At 47.2% G+C, this 19,917-nt stretch overlaps 1 protein-coding gene across 1 annotated transcript; it reads left to right on the forward strand.

Annotated features, from left to right (window-relative positions):
• Positions 1 to 398: 398 nt before the first annotated feature.
• HMGB1 (high mobility group box 1) lies at positions 399 to 9,243 on the forward strand. The gene is made up of 5 exons (XM_074914636.1): positions 399 to 576; positions 3,484 to 3,646; positions 3,931 to 4,076; positions 5,059 to 5,233; positions 7,275 to 9,243. The coding sequence occupies exons 2-5, from the start codon at positions 3,497 to 3,499 to the stop codon at positions 7,449 to 7,451; spliced, it is 648 nt and encodes a 215-aa protein (XP_074770737.1). The 5' UTR covers positions 399 to 576; positions 3,484 to 3,496; the 3' UTR covers positions 7,452 to 9,243.
• The last annotated feature ends 10,674 nt before the right edge of the window (positions 9,244 to 19,917 follow it).

A 19,917-nucleotide genomic window follows, 5' to 3' on the forward strand; every position in this document is an offset into this window, starting at 1 on the left:
CGGCCCGCCGGGGAGGGGCCGCACGGGGCGGTGTGGGGGGGCGGCGGCGCTGCCGGGGCGGCGCGGGAGCGCCCGCGGCGTCTGCGCCGGGCGCCGCGCTCCCTCCCCGGGACGGCGGTAGCCGGGCGTGAGGGGCGCCCCGAGGCCGGCGGGGCGGCGGCAGCCCACGCTCCTCGCAGGCGGCGGCGCGGCACGGAGCCGCCGCCTCGGAACTCTGCGTCCCGCCGCCGCCCGGCTCCTTCCACTCACTTTTATATTTGCGCGCCCTTTCAATCCTCAGTGACGTGTCCCGCGCCGCGCCCAATCGGCGGAGCTCTCTGGTCAGGACAATGGAAGGGCCTCGGCCAATCGGCGCGGCGGCTGGCTTGGCGGCAGCCAATGGGGACGGGGCTGTGTTGAGAGTAATGTTACCAGCGCTGAGAGTGTGAGGAGGCTGCGTATCGATCCCGCTCTCACAGCCATTGCGGTGCACCGGGCTACACAGGGACCCAGGCAGCGCTGGGGCCGGGCGGGCGGCCGGGGTAGCGTCTCTGGGGCTCGGGGCCGAGCGAGGGCTGCGTGCCGACTCTGACACGGGTGAGTACGCGCCGGGGGCCGCCGGGCCGGCCGGGCGCGCTCGCCCGCTCGCTCGCAGCCGGGCGCCGAGTCGGCGCTGCCCGCCGTGCCGCCGCCGCTGCCTGGCCGCGGAGCGCGGGGCAGCGCCGGCTCGGGCGCCGGCACACAAAGGCGAGCTGGGGCTGCGCCCGGGAGACCCTTCCCGGGCGGCGAGCCCCCCGGCCGGGGCGGGGCGGGGGCGCCGGGGGCGCGGGCGGCGGGCGACTTCGGGAGCGGGGCGGCGGGAGGGAGGGAGACGGGCGAAGGAAGCCCGCCCGGGCGGTGGAGGGGGGGGGGGGAGCGGGAGGCGAGCGGCCGGGGGTCGCCCGCTGCGGGGGGTGCGGGCCGCGCCGTGCCCCGCCGTAAGCCGCTTACGGTGCCTCGCCGTAGCCATCGCTGCGGCGGCGGGGCAGCCGGCGGGCACAGGCGCGGCGGGGCGGCGGGGGCTCGGGGCGGGCCGCGGCGCGCTGCCGGCCGCTGCCGGGGCCGCGGGGATCGCGGGGGCAGCGGGGCGCGGGCCGGGGAGCCGCTGGCCCCGCGGCCGCCCGGCTGTAACATGGCTGACGGGAGCCGCGAGCGAGAAAACAAGGCGAGCGGCGGCGGCGGAGCAGAGAGGCGCTCGGGCGGGCGGGGGCGCAGTTCGGGGGAACTTTTTTTCCAGCCGCCGCCGCTCGCCCGGGCGCGGGGCCCGCGGCCCAGGGGCTGTAGAACTCGGCGGGGCGCGAGACCGAGCGGGGGTCCCCGCCGGGGCTCTGCCCGCTCCGCCGGGGCTCGGGCAGGCGCTGGAAGCGCGCCGTCCCCCCCCCCCGCACCCACCCACCTCCCCCCGTCTCCCTCCCTCCCGCCCGCCCGCCCGCCCTCCCCCGGCTGCAATGGCTGAGCGTGTGCGCCAGGGTAGCAGGCGCGCTCACACAAAGGGAAGGGAAGGGAGGAAGGAGCCATGTTCTCTGCGCGGCAGCGGGCGCGGGCGACGCCAGCAGCGGCCATTCCGCGCCGCCCAGCCGCTGCCGCCGCCGCGCTCCCGCGGGCCGGGGGTCGCCGCCCGGCCCCGCCGCGGCCCCTCGGCGGGGGTCCCGCGGCCTGGCCTGCCCGCCCCGCCCGCCGGGCCGCGGGGGGGGGCTGTAGTGGTGGGGGGGGCGGCTCGCTCTGTTCAGCGCACAAAATGGAAGGAGCCTCGGTGGCGGGTGACCTCCTCCGCCAGGAGCCTGCGCCATGGCGGCCGCTGCCGCCGCCACCGCCGCTGCGGCGGCGCAGGCCGCGCGGGCGGGCAGGCCGCGCCTCGCCTGCCCGGCCAGGCCTCATGGCGGCGGGGCGCGGGGGAGGCCGGGGCACGGCGCGCCCCGCCGCGGGGGTCGGGGGCGGCGGCTGGGACCGAGGCGCTTTGTCCCGGGGCTGCGAGCGGCGGCCGGGACCGGGGGTCGCCGCCTGCGGGAAGCCGCAGCCCCGGTGGCCGGTTCCTGGGCATGTGCTTGCCGCCCGCTGGCTGCGAGCCCTCGCGTGAACACAAAATAAAACTTAAACAGCTTTTCCCCAATAACGGGACTTTTTGTTTTGCTTTGTTTTGTTTTTCCCCTTTCCTTCCCCCTCAGCAGGTCTCTGAGGGGACTTCTGAAGTTTTCTTCTGCCCCCTTCGCAGGGGAAACGTCCAAAATGGCGGGAAGGAGGCTTTTAAACGCCAGCTCACGGTCGCAGCGCTTGGGTCGCAGTGCCTAATCCTTCCCACAGTCGCTCCGCGCCTCTGAAACTACCCTGCCCCGACCCCCGCGGCCCTCGCTGCCTTCCCCCCGCAGCCAGCGCGAAGTGCCGCAGCCGCTAGCCGAGCCCCGGGTGGCGGCTTGCTCTGGAAACATCTCCATGGCAGACAGGAGCGGCTGGCTCCTGGTTCTTCAGCCCTCTTGTTTACTTGATAGAAACTTCAAACCGGACGTGTTTAGTCACAGAGCAGAAATCTGTTTCTGTCTATCCGCCAAACCGATAGGAAACACTGCTTCTGTGGCATTATGGGCAGGCAGTGTGTGCACTTTTTTTAACTTTTTTTTTTTTAAATTCCTGCTGAAGAGCAGAGTTTGTCAGGGTGCAAGTGGCTTTTTCCAGGGAGCTATGAAGAAATACTCTGAATGTCTGACTTGGGTGTGAAAGTTCCAGGAAGGTATTTTTCATTCCCTCTCTGTCCATGAAAGAGTCAGATAGTCCTTGCGCACAGGTTTGCTAGTCATATGTAAATGTCATACTTTTAGCGTCCCTGGCTTGGTTATAACATGTTTGACTGAGTGCGGTGTTTCATTCCTGTATTTCTAGGTATACATATGAAGAGAGAGTAGGTTTTTGCAGTATGCTTCAAGGCACGTGATAATATATGGCATACAAAAATAATAATTAAAAAATACATATCTTCTGCAAACAAGCAGCCAAGGCCTGCAGGGGAGGGGGGTAGGAATATGGGCTTTAAGAAGAAAAAAAACCCTAATCCATAAAGCCAGCTGAGACAGGATACTCAGGTACTTTTTTCTTCCTCCTTTTGGTGCAATTTATTCCTTCAAAACGTAGGATTAATACACTAGCGGTAACCCAGGAGTCCAGTCTCCACGGTGCTGATGCTAGTACTTCCCTTTAGATTGCTTAGAAGGGACCTTTCTATTCACAGGAGACCAGAACTGCACGTTTTGAAGGCCTTTTGAGATTTCAGGTTGTGTGCGTCTTAAGTCGCCTCAAACAGCAATGGCAGAAGCCCTAAGTAAATTTTCCAGAAGAGAAACTTTTTTCCGTTGTATGATTTTGGAATACTGCTCCAGTGGATCTTGTTTAACATGATCCATTGTCGTGGCTTACTTCCCACATTGGTTTGTAAAAAGTAAAAGTTTTAAAGGTGTCTTCTTTGCCTTGTTTCAGAAAATCATCAAAAATGGGCAAAGGTGATCCTAAGAAGCCGAGAGGTAAAATGTCTTCATACGCCTTCTTTGTGCAAACCTGCCGGGAGGAGCACAAGAAGAAACATCCAGATGCTTCAGTGAACTTTTCAGAGTTCTCAAAAAAATGCTCAGAACGATGGAAGGTAGGAATAATTGCTTAAAAGAACCACAAAACCTTAAACGATTGCATTGTGTGAAATACTGTTTGAGACTGTAAATTATTTCTTTAAAAGTTCAAGTTTTAGATAAGTACAAAGTGCAGTTGCAAGATTAGTGCTAACTATCCACTGTTCCCGCCTTACCTTTAGCTCCCCCAACTGAAATTTTGGAATGAATTTGGTTATGCTTTTGAATCTTAAAAACACTGTTTGGATTCTTATGGGTCCTTTCCAGCTTGAGATGTTCTGTGATTTTAATTGCCTTCCAGACTATGTCTTCTAAGGAGAAAGGGAAGTTTGAAGATATGGCAAAGGCTGACAAGCTTCGTTATGAAAAAGAAATGAAAAACTATGTACCACCTAAGGGTGAAACAAAAAAGAAGTTCAAGGATCCAAATGCACCGAAGAGGCCTCCGTAAGTAGATTTCTAGTTAGTTTATCTTGTTTGGGACTGTCACACTAGAACATATCTATAAAATGGTCATTTTATCCAGGTTTAGGAGCTTCAGAAATACAAGACTGCGTGATTTTCCTGAGCAGTGGTGTACAGATAATTTGAAGTTTTAGTTAGAAATTACAGGGTTGGGGTTCAGGTTGGCCTTCTATCTAAGGTGGAATAATGTCAGCCTTTAAAAGTGGATGCAGAAATCAGCAACATGCAGTTCTGGTTCATATTTCCAATTTCTGTTTAGAGGGTAATTCTAGTGTAAAATGGCAGTAAAATATTTCAGGCCCCAGACCTGTTGGCCTGGGCAGAATTTTCGATTGACGGTCTGTTTAAAATTAAGAGGCTTTTGCACAGAACAGGGTAAAGGTATGATCTAGCACAAAAAACAGCTTGGAGAATTAAAACTTCAGCCACTACATAAGACCACTGACTTCAGGTTCACCTGGTACTAGACACTAGTGTTTTGCAGCAATACATTTTCATGTGTGTTCTTAACAGAGCTAAAGATGAAGAGAACAGGGAAGTACCCGTGCAAGTGAATGTTCATATTGGGCTGATGCTGTTATCTGGAAACCCTAGTTTTCATACAAATACTGCAGCTTCACCGCCTTTAACAGTTCTGATGTAACATTTGTTCCCCTGGTATCATTCACTCATTCTCCTTTTTTTCTGCACGTGGTACATAAAATTTGCTCTTCTGGGGGTCCTGCCAAAACTGGGACCAAATGTGTGGCATTACTTAAGAGACAAGGGTGATCAAGTTTTCGAAGTAGTTTACTGAGTTCTGATACCTTCTGTTGTTATGAACGTTTGTCTTGCTTATAGGTGCTTTTTCCAAAATGTTCCAAAGAAACTTTAACAAAGGTCACAAAACTGTTATATTAAAGTCTAAAATTAAAATAATCTCTGCGTTTTGTTTTGTTGTTTTTTGTTATTTTTACCTCTGTAGTTCGGCTTTTTTCTTGTTTTGCTCTGAGTTTCGTCCAAAAATCAAAGGAGAGCATCCTGGTCTGTCTATTGGAGATGTCGCAAAGAAACTGGGAGAGATGTGGAACAACACCGCTGCAGATGATAAACAGCCTTATGAAAAAAAGGCTGCTAAACTGAAGGAGAAGTATGAAAAGGTAACGTTGACATTTCTGGAGATGGTTTGGGGAGGTCAGGCATCAATGAAGGTATTTTTTTCCTTCTCATCTACTCTGATACGTGATTTGCAAATTATAATATGCTAATGACAAATGTCATATTTGTTGGAAAATATCACTTAAGGGACCATATGGTTTATTACTATAACACTAAATTGCAGTCCTTTGTGTTGGAACTATTTGCATTCATCTGTAATTCAGGACCATCGGTGATGGTTTAATAGATACCATGGTGTCTGTATTGTTATTAAAACAGTAGGTCACAGCAGTATGTGCATGAAGTTGGTAGTATTAAGTAATACCGCTGAAGAATAAATTGGTTCTCCATAATTTTGGAGGTATTGATGAGCATCCCTTAACATTCAGATAATTGATACACATAGATTCTTCTTTTGATTCATTCTTGGGATAATGTCAGAATACTGATGAGATGCTAGCTTTAGACCTGTGTTTTTCCTGTACCTATTTTGTGTCCATCTCCTTTCTAGTAATTAACATAGTTAATAATACATATGAAGCCTCATGTCATACAGTTTCTTGAATTATTAAAGCTAAATCCCGTCGTCATAGTTGGAGCCCTAGAAATGTGTTGCATACACAGGGTAGTGCCACATGTGTTTTTATTTCCAGGGGCAGATTCCTGTCCCAATACAAGGAAAGTAAGGGAGGAGAGGGGTGCCTGTTAGCCTCTCCTGATGATGCTTTACAATGGGTCAGCAACCACCTATAGCTAATGTATACCGCATACAGCCATTTGTGTGCCGTGACCTTCCTCTGAGTATTTTTCCTGCTGGCAGACAAAACCACTTCAGAATTGTAGCACTGTAGTGAGCAAGGTGGCCCCTTTGAGTCCTAATTATGTGCTGGAGAGGAACTGCAGGTCTAGAAGCTTTCCCATGTCCTTCCTGTGCAGCTTAAACTCTTCAGCATGGTAATTGTTTGTACATACAGCCAAGACGACTCATAAGAGACTTTTAAAATGGTAGAATTACTACTCTTTATTCCCAGATTTTTTAATCTTTGCTTGTATTGTGTTTATTCCTTGTGCTTACAAATGAGGTTTTAGGGTGCAGTAATCTCAGTATTTCACTTCTTGGCCTTTGACTCAGTGGATATCGTATCTTCTGAAAATTTCATGCTAAGCTTTAAGGGGTGTCTGAGGGAACTGTAAGATTAGTGGTGTAATGTTTACTGAGTGGGGAATATTTGAAGATTTGGACCATTTGTGTAAAGGTGTTGATGTTTCTCTGTAGCCAACATGTTTAAGTCTTGTAGATGAATTCTGTTACGTAATTGTTTTTATTATTTTGGCACAAAGTTGGGAAGTCTTAACAGTTTTTCTGGCTTGGTCTTCCAGGTACAGTTTTGGCTTCCCTATAACAGGAACTGAATTTTGTGCGTTATAAACGACTAGAATAAATTTATTGCATGCAGAAGGTGGCACTGTCTACCCTTTAATCAAGTTCTTATACCTTTTATTTTGTAAACTTCTGTTAGGCAGAATTCTGTATATGCCTCTTTGCTGAGCCATAACATTGCAGATATTGGGTCATGTCATTCTAACCTGTTTGGGATGGCTAATTACAACTTTGTACCTCAAACAAGAATTTTCCTGTGTGTTCCTTTAGGCATTGTAGAAGGTAGGGCTAGAAAGGGGACTTAGGAGATCTCCCTGCTTCATTTCCTCATGGGGTAGTGGGCTCAGCTGTGCCTTTACCATCCAAGGCAGCATCTTTTCCAGCCTGTTCCCAGGAGCCTAACAGTGGAGATTCCTCAACAGCCGTAAGCAGTGTGTTGCAGCGCACCAGTATCATTTCTGTGTTGGAGGGTTCCCCTTTCTTTGGCATTGGGCCTCAGTTCACCTTGTAACTGAAGCTACAGCTCCTGCTCCTGCCCCCGTGGATGTGGAGAAGGGGCAGGTACCTGGGTGGCTCTGTTTACATAAGTACCCTTTGGAAGTTGCGCAGAGCTCTTGCCTGGTTAAATCTTTGAGAAATTCTTCCTGCTTTTCTCCTCCAAGGATATTGCTGCATACCGGGCCAAAGGGAAGGTTGATGCAGGCAAAAAAGTAGTTGCCAAGGCTGAGAAGAGCAAGAAGAAGAAGGAGGAGGAGGAAGATGAGGATGAGGATGAAGAGGATGAAGATGATGAAGAGGAGGAAGAGGAGGAGGATGAAGATGATGATGATGATGAATAAGTCTCTTTTAGAGCAATTTCTTTCTTGTCTATAAAGCATTTAACCCCCCTGTACACAACTCACTCCTTTTAAAGAAAAAAAATTGAAATGTAAGGCTGTGTAAGATTTGTTTTTAAACTGTACAGTGTCTCTTTTTTTGTATAGTTAACACACTACCGAATGTGTCTTTAGATAGCCCTGTCCTTAGTGGTATTTCAATGGCCACTAACCTTGCCTGGTACAGTGTGGGGGTTGTAAATTGGCATGGGAGTTTTAAAGCAGGTTCTTGTTGGTGCACAGCACAAATTAGTTATATATGGGGATGTAGTTCATTTTTCATCTTCAGTTGTCTCTGATGCATCATAAAAGTAATTGTTGTTATGTTAACTGAATACCACTCTGTAATTGCAAAAAGGAAAAAAAAGTTGCAGCTGTTTTGTTGACATTCTGAATGCTTCTAAGTAAATACAATTTTTTTTATTAGTATTGTTGTCCTTTTAATAGGTGCCCTTGAAAAATCATTCTTTTTCTTTCTTTTTTTTTTTTTTTTTTTTTTTTTGAGGGGAACTCATCTTTTGCTTTATTGAATGCCCGTATGGGATCACGGGAGTATTACAGTTTTCATCTTTCATATAACCAGCTGATAAACAAAGCTTTGATCTGCATACCCTCCATAATCATGATAGGGTAAGAAAAGAAATATATAGGCATTTGATGAAAGAATATTCTTCCGTAACTGGAAACAAAACGAAAAATTCAATCTCAACGAACTGATATTTGTTCAGATTTTTGTGAAATGTAATATTCTATTGAGTTGCATGAGTTTACCAGTCTTGGAGAGTTGAGAAGTATAGAGTTCAATTTTACAGAAATTAAATACTTGGGGAGGGAGGGAGGGAGGGGAGGGAGGGAATGTTAAATTTTGTCCTAGAAGGACCCATAGGAGGAGTGTATGTCCATCCAGTGTAGAGAAATTTACATGTGTGACTCCGTTACCATGTAATGGAAGTTGTATTTGTAAATCTCTGAACACTCGCAAGCGATGAGCGTACCTAAAATGTGTAAAGTTAAAAGCATGAAATTACCATATTATTTTTTGGTGACAGGTCTGGTAATGGCCACGGGCTTTATACCATGAAACTCTCCTGGTAGCAAATGGCCCACGAGAAATGATTTTTCTTTCTAAGATTTCTATAAATGGTACCATTATTATTTGTTAAATCTATGTAAATTCATATTTGTATTCTTGAAATTCTAGTTTTAGCCCTTTAAACAAAGTTGTATATTGTCTCAAATTGAAAATGAGATAAGATGTATTTTTCCTGTTAGGTTTTATACCGCACTCTTGATGTTTGCCCATTTTTAAGTTAAATATAGCTGTATGGAAAAGTACATTTTATTAAATTTTGCATTAAAAAGTGAAATGTTTATGGTATACCAACAATGTCTAATTTGGTCAAATATAGTTCTCTTCCAAAACCAAAGCTAAGGGGTTTTTTGCATCTTTAGTAAAACTTCAAGTGCTGGCAACTGTAACTATTTTCACATATACCTGCTTACCAGTTTGGGGGACAATTTGGCAATTTTGTGGTTACAAAATTATGGTTCTCTTAAGTGCCAGTGTTTAAAAAAAAAAAAAAAAAAAAAGCATTCTTGTAATTTTACACGCTTTTGTGATGGAGTATTGTTTTGTTATACAATTTTGACTTTCAGATTCTTATTTCAATTTGCATTTATGTATAACTTCAGGAGAAATATTGAACATCTGAATCCTGGATGATACTAATAAACTAATAATTGCAGAGGTTTTAAATACTTAGTTAAATGACTCACTTAATATCCTAAGGGTTGGGGGTTTTCTTGTGTGTGTTGGTGTTTTCAGATCTGTACATCCCTGCTCTCTGTTTAAGACAGAAGAATGATGCTGTTCACAAGGTCTAGGTATAGAAAGCTTAGGATGGGTAGATTTTTTTTTTTTTCTTCAACTGGATATTCAAGTGCTCATAACTGATCACAAATAAGTTTTCTGTGTTGAAGGGTTTTTTTGTTTCCCCAGGTCATCAGAGGAAATTAGACACGTTTCTTGTTCTTGGGACAAACATACTTAATGAGATCCCTGTAATCTTGTGCCTTTGTTCTCGGTGTTTGATGTTGGCAGAAGTAACCTAGAGGATTCAGCCAATCTTAAAAGATAAGTAGCAAGTTCTTGCCCAGCAGCCAGGCATGGTCTTTGCCTTTATCTTTGGGGTTAGCACATTGATAACAAACAGAGCATACTCAAGGCTGAAGAGGGTAGGTAGTATAATAGTTATAAATGCTGCTTTCTGAGGAAAAGAGCCCCCGGTACTGCGCTGCAGAGGCCAGTGATGGTTGGGAGGTGTACCAGAGCTCTCAGGGTGGCCATGGCTTTCATGAGCAGTTGGTATGTGCCTGTAAATCAGCTGAGCTTGCACAGGTGTGTTGGGTCTGAAGTCTTCACTTGTGTCTTCTAGAAAACTCTTGGAACAATGAAACTGCTATTTCTGGAGAGGAATACCAGAGTTAGGTAGATTAATTCTTCTTTTAAAATAAGAGCTTCTGAGAGTTGTTGCTGGAAGGGATCTCCCTGATCCCTGTCTGTGGTCCCCTGCGAGCTCCAGCAGTTAAACAATCCTCTTGATTCTCCATGTGGTTAGGTCAGACTTGACTACTACAAGATTACTTGATTTGAGGTCAGTTATTGCTGACACTTTTGCTTGAATCTGCCTCTGCGTGATCTTTAAAAGTTGGTGCTTGCTGAGGGGTAATGAGCGGTGAAATTGTAACTGATTAGGCAGTGGTTCCCTGCAAGGGACTGGACTGGACAGCTCTGGCATCGCTGTTGAAATGAATTTCCTAGGACCTTAACATTCACATAAATGCTTCATGCAGAGGGAAAAAAAGGCTTCCTGTTCTAAACAAAAACAACAGGGATTGGTTTGGGGAGAACGTGAATATTAATAAGTGGTAGTTATGATCTCTTGAATGCCAAATGAAGCCATACTGATTTTATGGTCGTTTATCTCAAGTTGTTCCTGAAGGGAGCTGCAGTTGCCGCCACCTGCTTTCTAGGCATGCTCTAATTCTAAACTGGTTTAACTAAATGTATGGACAGCATTCATCCCTTCTGTGCTTTCAGCGGTCACACCAGCTCTAGCAAAAAGTTGGGCTGATTTAACAAAATGTTTCTGCCCGGGCAGACTGGTCCCTAGAAACCTGAAGTAACTGGTATCAAGTGGGTGAAAAGATTTCTGCAGCTTAATGAGGGTGACGGTGGCACTGCTGACACTGAGCCCCTTTACAGCTCCTTTTATTGCTGTAAATGAGCCCATTGCAGAGGAGAAAAGGCTGAGTAATAGCTTGGTTTAGGCTTGCTAGAAAGCGGAAAGATGGGTGTGAGTAACACTGCCAGAAGAGGAGACGGGCAGACTGCAGCCACAGCGTTAAGTTCTCTAGATGGGTGACAAGCCGAGCTTGAAAAAACCTTTCCTAATTTTCTCTACATTAAACCTGCTAGTTAAAATAAACATTCCTGTTCTGCCTTTCCAGCTATAGCTGACAGAAGATTAAAGGAATAAAGCCAGTGTACTGCTTTATTATAAGTTATTCAATACTGGGATTGTAACAGACATAGCAAAATACAAAGTAGTACTTAATATAAGAGACAATTAATTTTCACCATTTCCAGGCTCTGCCAGTAGTAGCTGACCAGCTACAGTCTTTTTTAGGACACAAAAGTATCAATCATTTTATTAATAACAGTAAAACACTTAAGTATTTTGAAAAAACATTCCTTCATTACATTCTTTAGCTTACTATCAGGCTGTACTTCACTACAGATCACATCTTTTGGGGGCTGCTTTAGAAGAAAATAAGTGTGTGACATTTTCCTTTGGCAGGCTGCGATAGACATTATTTGAGCCCCTGAAATACATTGAGGGACATTCTGCAAATGAGCTAGTCCAATGCAGTGTCTAAATGTGGGTGTTTATCAATAAACTTTTCCTCAGACTTTGCTACTGGATTGCACCATACGTATGAAAACAACGTATTAATTTAGTCTAGAAAAGGTTCACTTTAAATTAACACAAGCCTTCATTCCAAAATAATGTAGACAAGCTGTCAGACTTTCTTCCGATGTTTGAGTAAAAAAAAAGGAAAAGTAAATCTCTGTGAGAGCTTTATATCATTTTACGGAAGTTGTCATATTTTTGGTTTGTATATGTTGTGCCCCGACTTTTCTTTTGACAGTACTTCAAGCAGAAAAGCAAAGATGGATTTTTTTTCCCCAATGAATTTGTTATTAAGAATGAAGGTCAGATTGCTCTTATGGCTGCTTTGTGCTGTTGAAAAATACAGCGTGGCTTCGGCTTCGAGAGCACCTAATTTTGAAATCCATCTTGCTGAAGCAATTGCTATTAGAGGTGACCCGCAAGAGAGACAAGCCTTCCCTTTTGCCACTTTATGATGGAATAAAAAACTTAAGCTATAAATTAGCTTAGTCTACCTGTTTGCTACATTAGAAGCTCAAGTCTTCCCTGCAGCAGGAGTGCTCGAGATCAAGCTTAAGCGGTGAGAGAGCAGAGGAGCGAGCAAGATGGGCGAGTGTGGGTTTTTAGCTTATATTGTTAAAATGCATTTGACTTACATGACAGGAATCTTGCACAAAGGAAGTTCATCCTAATGCTTCCAGCAGCCTTTCGTCTATTAAGGCGGCAAAAGCTCAAATCACACATTTCTGACCTCCCAAAAGTTCTTCAATAAAAACAGGAAAGACCAAACACTACAGTCTGAATGCCTGGAAAGGACCCAGCTCCCTGCACACCTTACAGCAGCAAGAGGTCGTTCAAAAATCAGGCGTATCGAGGGAAAACCGAGGACATGTGCTGTGATGTTTGGCAAGTGCGTTTGTTATCGAGACTAAAATAACGTATTTGAAGAAATGTCTGGGAAGAAATTCCAGCTGAGGAATGATATCCCTGACACCCCCCTGCTCCTTCACAAACTGAACTGCAAGAAAGCAGCGTGACTACTGCCCTTTTGGGAATAAATTCTCCCTCGCTGAAGTGCTGGGGTTGACCACACTGTTCCTCAGCCTGCCCAGGGGCAAAATGCCTGTCCCCTAAACTACTGATGATGCAGGCTTGCAGCACCTCAGGGGTACCGCTGGCAGCCGGGGGGGTGGGCCTGGCAGCCCCCTCCTTGCTGCCAGCTTGCTCCTGGTGCCAGGGAGATATTGGGTATGAAAACTGTCCCGAGGAAGAACAGTGCTGAAAAGCTGGCATGCTCCTGCCCACGGCTGTGCCATGCAGAGTGTAAGTGGTGGGTGACTGGGGCGAGGGCCTCGTGCCTGGGTTTGAAATAGAGATGCAAAGGGAGCGGCGTGGCGGGCTGCAGGTGGGGGCCACAGAGACTAGCCCTGTGAAGACTCAGCTACGCAGTAAAAATCAAAATCACAGCGCTCTTAAAAAAACCCCCACCTCTCAAATTTGTGTGGTGATGATTCCTGGAAGAGATAGCTTGCAAAACGTGCTTTAGTAAATGATTGAATAACAGTGACTCATGTTTTATCAGACTTGACTATAGCGGCACTTACGCTCATTTTAGTTCTGTTGACACACATTTGTAGTGACGCCTTCCAATTAGGTGCTGTGAACAAGCACAATATTGTAAAACTGATACTGGAAAATGCAGGTGAGGGTTGATCGCAGCCTGGGCCCCTCATTGTGGGAGCAGCTTTAACAGCTGGTTTTGGGGACAGGAGGGTTCAGATTTACTCTACCAGCCACTGATGGCAAAGTGCTGGTGCGTTTCTGCTCACGGGGGGCTGGCAGGCACCGCACCCACCGGAACGTTGAGAATTTTGCAGGACTGACCCCTCGGGTCCCGCCTGGGGCTGATGGCTTGTCCCAGGGTCGCACTCCAGGATGTGTAACTGGCTCCCGGTGGGAGGCTGCCAGCAAACCCACCTGCCATAGGGACTAGCTGTGACTGAGCCTCCTTCCAACGCCCTTTCCTTTGAGGTGAAAGAGGGAAATGATCTATTTTGGGGGAACATTTGTACCAGATGTTCAGCGATGGCAACACCATCTCAAGTGCTGCACACGCTGCCTCTGTGCAGCAGCACCCGGGCTCTGCCTCTGCCCGGGGGTCACCCGGCGGTGCCCCTGTCCTGCCCGGCATCCACCCCTGCCAGCCCTGCTCCAGGGAACAGGAGAGAGTCTGCTCCCCCCCACTGCTGGGGGCTGGATCTGTGCTCCCCATATCGGACAGGAGGGTTGTCCTGCTGCCCCACCATCCCCAGGCAATCGATGATATTCCTGTGGTGCCAGGGGTGCTCCGGAATGCCCACCAAAGCGTCCCTAATGCTGGGAGCAGCTCCTGCCTTCCACAGACCCCCAAAATGGGGGAAAAAACATAATGTCGGTGCTGCCACAGGGTGCAGCATCCTCAGGATATGCTACTGCTCAGGATTGATGTCCCTGGTCCACCAGCCTCAATGTTCCTCTTTGAGCCCCCTGTTTCTACTCATGTGGATTTTTCTTTCCATCTAATCATTTAATATGACTTGGGAGCACAATGGAGCTGTGATTTTTTTCGAATCCGCCAGCCTGCAGGAAACAGAAGGTCTCTGAATAGAAGGGAGGCTCTTGTTACAACTTCCCTCTTATTTACTGTTCCCAGTAGCAGAGAAGTAAAAAGACAATGAATGAAATGGAGGATTAATCATGCGTAGCACTGAAATATAAACACGGAGACTGCAAGTCCCAGAGCACCGCTCTGAGCGATGGCTTGTACCTACAGTGTGCAGAAACCTCACAGCGTGGAAACGTCCTGGGTTTAATGAGAACAGGCAAAAGGTAGAAGAGATTACTTGACAGACTTTTTTTCAAAGGCAGACGTGCAAAATGTGAGTTTTACAGGGACTTTTCTCTGTCTGTTCAGCATGGTCAAAACTTGAGTTCAAGTTGATATCCCCAGTGCTTAATCATCGACCCGTGACTTTTGCAGAGGAAACTCCCTTTTTTCTCATTTTTCTGCACTAATTTTAGAACAATAAAAGTTCAAGACAACTCCACCATCCCACAGAATTTTAAAAATGCTTCAGAGAGAAACTACTGTGCTGCGGTGTGTAGCTTTGCTCCTGAAAGGGGTTGTGGGCTTTAGGCTCACTACCTTTTGCTCTTGCTTTTGGGTTGATATCCAAGCACTGGCAGATTATTAATCATATTCCTTATTTTTTTTTTTTTTTTAATTAGACATTTACCTGCATTTGATTTCCAGCTGTAGATTTAGAGAATTCACACCAGCCTTTGCAGAGATTTGAGCACCTCAAGTTAATTGGTAATAAATTAACCTCGGGAGAAGCTGTGGCTCTGTCACAGGCTGTTCATGTGAGGCAGATTATGCGCATACAGCTTTGTGAAAGTCTTTAGTGAAGCAAAATGTAGGAAAAAAATGTGAAAACAGGGATGAGTAACACAATTCAAATTGCCTGAAATGTCTTTAATAAAAAGGTGGTTTCTCTATCTAAATATCTGCGCCTGTCAGGTAAGTACTGTTGAATTTTCTGGCCTTTGGATGCTGCATTTAATGTGAGAGTTGAGGCGAAAAGGACAAAGCAATTGTAAAACTGATAGGAAAGTTGCTCCCGAGCCTTATTCAAAAACCACAAACCTCTGAACTGTTCCTTTTATGGTTCTCTTTAGAAAACATAAACAAACGTGAAAAAGTTAATGAAAATTTATTTGGACCACCTGCAATAATAAAATTGAAGTGACCTAAGTCTGGAAATACCACAATATGCCTGTAAGTGAATATAAATGCCAGAGCATGCGATACAATTAAGCTAAAAACAGACCCAACTGATGTGTGTTAATACAAGACTTGAAGGATTATGTGAATAAAAGTCTAGATAGCCAAACCTGCAGTGCTGCTTAACTAATCCCTGCAATAACCCTGCTACCGAGCAGTTGCCCAGGCCTGAGACCCCAGAGCAGGCAGCAGGCAGGCAGAGGCCCTGCTGAAGTCTCCTCCTGCCCTTGCCCACACAGCTGGATTTGTTTCGCTTTCTCTTTCTGCTGTGCAGGACAGAGTTGTGGCTACCTCTGTCAATTATTCACACTGTTTGCATGGAAATATATATATATATTTTAATATTAGAAGATTTTTTTTAATACTACTTCTAAACATATGTTGGGCTGCATTAAATTAGTCAGTGGTAGCCTTTTAAATCCCTTCCTAAATACTTTTTAAGAGCGAAAAGAGACGCATGCATCAACATCTCAGCTGCAGCTCCCATGTTTAAACATGGCAAAGGTGACGCCTACCTGAGCCAGATGAGCGTCCCTGGCCAGGAGGGGAAGGCTCCCACCACCCTGAGCCCACGGCACTCATAGCCTTCAGGTGACTCCTCTCCAGAGGCTTGATTTGCCAGCAAATCCCTGGTGAGGAAGAAGAGGTGGGGAAGATCTGCCTGGGGTCTCTGGTCATGGTACAAGTGCTTCCCAGAGGAATCCTTCATTGCTTGCCTTTCATTTTATTTATTTTAGGGTAATTAGTAATGGAGAGCTCCTGAGCAACCCAAATTTGGACAGTCTTCGGAGAACCAGATAACAAAATTGGGGAAGAGTCTGTTTTTTTCTCCTTCCACCTGCTACAGCAGATGTTGAAGGATCTCAAGTCAGGATGGGGGTTTGCCACTGCCCTGCTGGGTGCCCTCTCCAATCGGGCTCCTGTGGTACTCCTGAGCTGGGGACGCTGGTCCTGTCTCAGTCTTACCCCTTGAGGATGCACATGTCAGCTGCCTCAAGAGGTCACAGGAGCTGCGTGGCACTGGCCAGCCAAGCCACACGCTGCCAATGCAGTTTAAAAGCATGTCTCTCCTGAAAGCTGCAGTCCCTCAAGGTAGTGGAATACTTAGGCTGACTGAGTAGTTTGTCCCTATAAAAATCAAAAACCTCTGCTCCTTCAAGAAGATGTACATCGTACAGAAATTATCTTCATCACGTGCAGGTGAATTGCTGCATTCGGGAGGAGCTGCAGTTGTGATGGAGCCACCTAGAAGACGGTATTCTGGGACCGGGAGCTGCAAAACGTAACATAAACCAGTGTGGCACTGCAGGGGGGTGGTCGGAGTGGGGCACAAGTAAGGCTGCATGGAGTATTTGCACTAAAAGCCTGGTGAAAGTCCTTCAGTTTCGTATTTCATTGCTGTAACCAAACTGCCAGATTTAACATATTCCATCTCTAGTGGTTGATGGAAACTGCAGGGATGTTCATGGTTCCAGATATTCAGGGAATTGCAAAGAGACAACTGTGCAAGACAGCGCGGTCCCTGGGCCTTGGCCTCCCCCGCCCCCCCACCCCAGCCCCAGCCCGCCCCATCCCTGACGTCCTCATGGCCCCATTGTCCCCACGGCCCCTTGTCCCCTGTCCCCATGGGTGGCAGGTGGGGACGGGAGCTCTTTGCATCCATGGAGCACCTTTTGGAAACCCAGGATGCGCTGCCTGCCCACCCTCTGCTCATTCCAGTGTTACAATTTTGTGGCAGACTTGTGGCATCCTGCTGCTGGGTCCCGTGATCTCAGACCTCCTGGACAGTCATCCCAGCACTCATAAAGGCATCTTCCCTGAGGCCACTTGAGTTCATGAGAATTGGGAGATGTTAAATGAGCTCTGAGTATGAACTGAAATACCTCCGTAAAATGCTAATAAAATGTGCTGCATTTTTTTTCCCTTCCACCCCCGGCTTTCTAGTTTCAGAACATTGCTAGCAGAAATTCAATGAATCTTCATGATAAGAAGATTCCTGAAGTCTGTAGAGCTTTGACTGCTTTTGGACTCAGTCGTGACTTCTCAAGCAAGTCACTTGGAAGTTCACATAATTGCCATAGTACAATGGATTTTAAAAACCAGACTATATCTTGTTATAAAGTCTGAGGGCCTGTCCCTGCCAGGGTCCTTGCAGGCTTTAGTCTCTGTGCCAAGGCTGCTGGCCACAGGACCCCCCGCCAGGAGCCGTAAACCTCACCCCTCAAAATTAAGGGGAATTTCTAAAAAGGAAAGGTGCATGCTCAGCGTCTCGGCCAGCCAGGCTAAGGAGGAGAGCAGGGAGAGGGGCACAGGCTGCTGCCCCCTATCCTGCCAGCTGGCACCCCACGCCTCTCTCCTCCGCGGTCGCTGGGACGGCGCGAGTAATCTGAGCTGCGCGCAGCGGTGACGACTCCCCAGCATTCCGGGTGTTTGATCCGAGGAAATCACCAGTGAGCCAGGAAATGTCAAGATTACATCACAGCCAGAATTTTTGTAAAGCCCTGAAAAAGAACTTGTTAAAGCCCATTTCTCTGCAGTGTGATACCAGCTGCTTTCGTTTTTGCTTTGCATTTCAACTTTACGGGAACAGGCGGGCAAGTCCTCCCCCCAGATATCACTTTACTTTCATCTCCCTTAGATTTACAGTGCTTTTGCTCACCGTGGCTGGGGCTGGAGGAGTGACTCCCTGTTTTGCTGGGCCCCTACTGAAGGGGAGATGTGTGGGATGCCCGTGGGCCACATCCTGCAGCTGCTGGTGCACCCGATTGCTTCAACACCTGAAGCCCCCGACGGAGCGCAGGCGTTGGGCCCGTGGGGATGCTGGCTGGAGCCCAGCTTGTCCACACTGGGAAAGGACAGAGGGTATGTGGCAGCGGAGCCACCAGCCCCTTCCCCGTGTGTTTGCTCCTGTTCTGGGTGGGCGCCCCAGGCAGCTACAAGGAGGTACCAAAACTTCATAGCAAAACTGCACCTTGTTATTGCACTCATTTTGCAATACTGTTAAGGAGCATCCAACAGAGTATGTGACCCACACATGTTTAATTTCTTTTACAGTCTCTGTTTTGATATATGCTGGATGTGTTTTTATAAAACGAAGATTTATTGGAACCTGGAATTTTATGGCTTTAAGGTTCAATTGAGTCCAGATTGCGAGTTTCTCCTTTTGGAAGACGAGGAGAAGGTTTAAAAGAGCCTGAAGAAGCGTGTTCCGCCTGTGGCTCATGAAACTCTAGGCCAAGGCTGACACCTTTTTGCTTAACTTCTAATATAATGTCAAAGCAAAAATTTACTATCAAATATTATGTCTTCCATATGCGATGCTCTGCTCCAGATACAGATCATGGCAATTGTGTTGGGCTGCTTTCTTTTAAGTTATTATCTGTGCCATGAGAAAGGCAGGACTCGGTGCAGGATCCAAGGAAGAATGGCAAGTCAGCATGAACTCAAACCATGCATAATTAACGATAATGTCTCTTCACTTACAAACGTGTGCTCCTGCTCTCGATTTTTCTTGTAAAAGGACAGCAATGCCTTTGCTGCCTACAATGCTCAGGAAAGCAGCGTATTTTTAAAACACATTCAGTGCTGCAGGAATATCTATTAAACACATTCCATGTATTTATATGACATTAATCATAAACCAAAGTATTTTCTTGGATGGTAAGCATAGCTCAGTAAAGAATAACATCAGTTCAGAAGAAAACTCAGCTCCTGTTTTGTACCAGAGCAAACCTGAAGTTTGCTCTGGGGAATCTGCCCAGGGAGGTGGTAGATGCCCCATCCCTGGAAACATTCAAGGTCAGGTTGGACGGGGCTCTGAGCAACCTGATCTAGTTGAAGATGTCCCAGCTCATGACAGGGGTTTGAAGTAGATGGCCTTTAAAGGTCCCTTCCAACCCAAAATACTCGATGATTCTATGAACTAAGTCCATTGCCTCCTGCAAAGATATTTTGCCTGTGTGTCAGGCCAGGCACAAGCAGGGCTGGCAGTCCTTGTGCTGTGGGGTTTGAGTAAGAGAAGGCCTTATGGGTGCCAGCTCAGTGGCCTGCAGAAGCCAAAGTGTTCATCATCTGCAATCAACATGGCAAGAAAATAATGAAATACTGTTTTTCTGCTTTGCTACCTGTGTCAAATGGCCTCAAGTGCTCTGGTAGGAAACAACCAGCATCCAAGGAAGCAGAGACTGAGTCCAGCTCTCCGGTTACCACAACATAAGTAAACAAACAAGTTTATCACAAGTGATGAGGGCATCATGCCAGTTTCAGTTGAAATAATAAAATAAAATAAAAAACACAACCCCAAACCAAGAAATTATTACAGCATGAGGAAAGTTCTGAATGAAAATGATTGTTCATGCGAATACCAGAAATATATCTTGTCATAAACTTGGGCCTCCACATCTGCTTCACCACCAGAGGATTCTTTATAAACAGCCTCTTTAATTTTATCTAACAGCCTGTTCGCAGACATGCAGTCCAAAAATACATCTCCTTTTCCTCCTCGCACTATCCTGAGCTTGGCAGGGCACCAAACATGAGGTTCAGCTCCTAGTTCAAAAAAGCCCTTCTTTAAGCATTGACTCTGAGCTTGATTTAATAAAAGTTCTGTTCGGCTTCCTCCGGGCAGCCCTAATGGGATGCAGAGCCCTGCACC

Source organism: Athene noctua, chromosome 1, assembly GCF_965140245.1.
Source record: "Athene noctua chromosome 1, bAthNoc1.hap1.1, whole genome shotgun sequence".
In the NCBI taxonomy this organism is placed as follows: domain Eukaryota; kingdom Metazoa; phylum Chordata; class Aves; order Strigiformes; family Strigidae; genus Athene; species Athene noctua.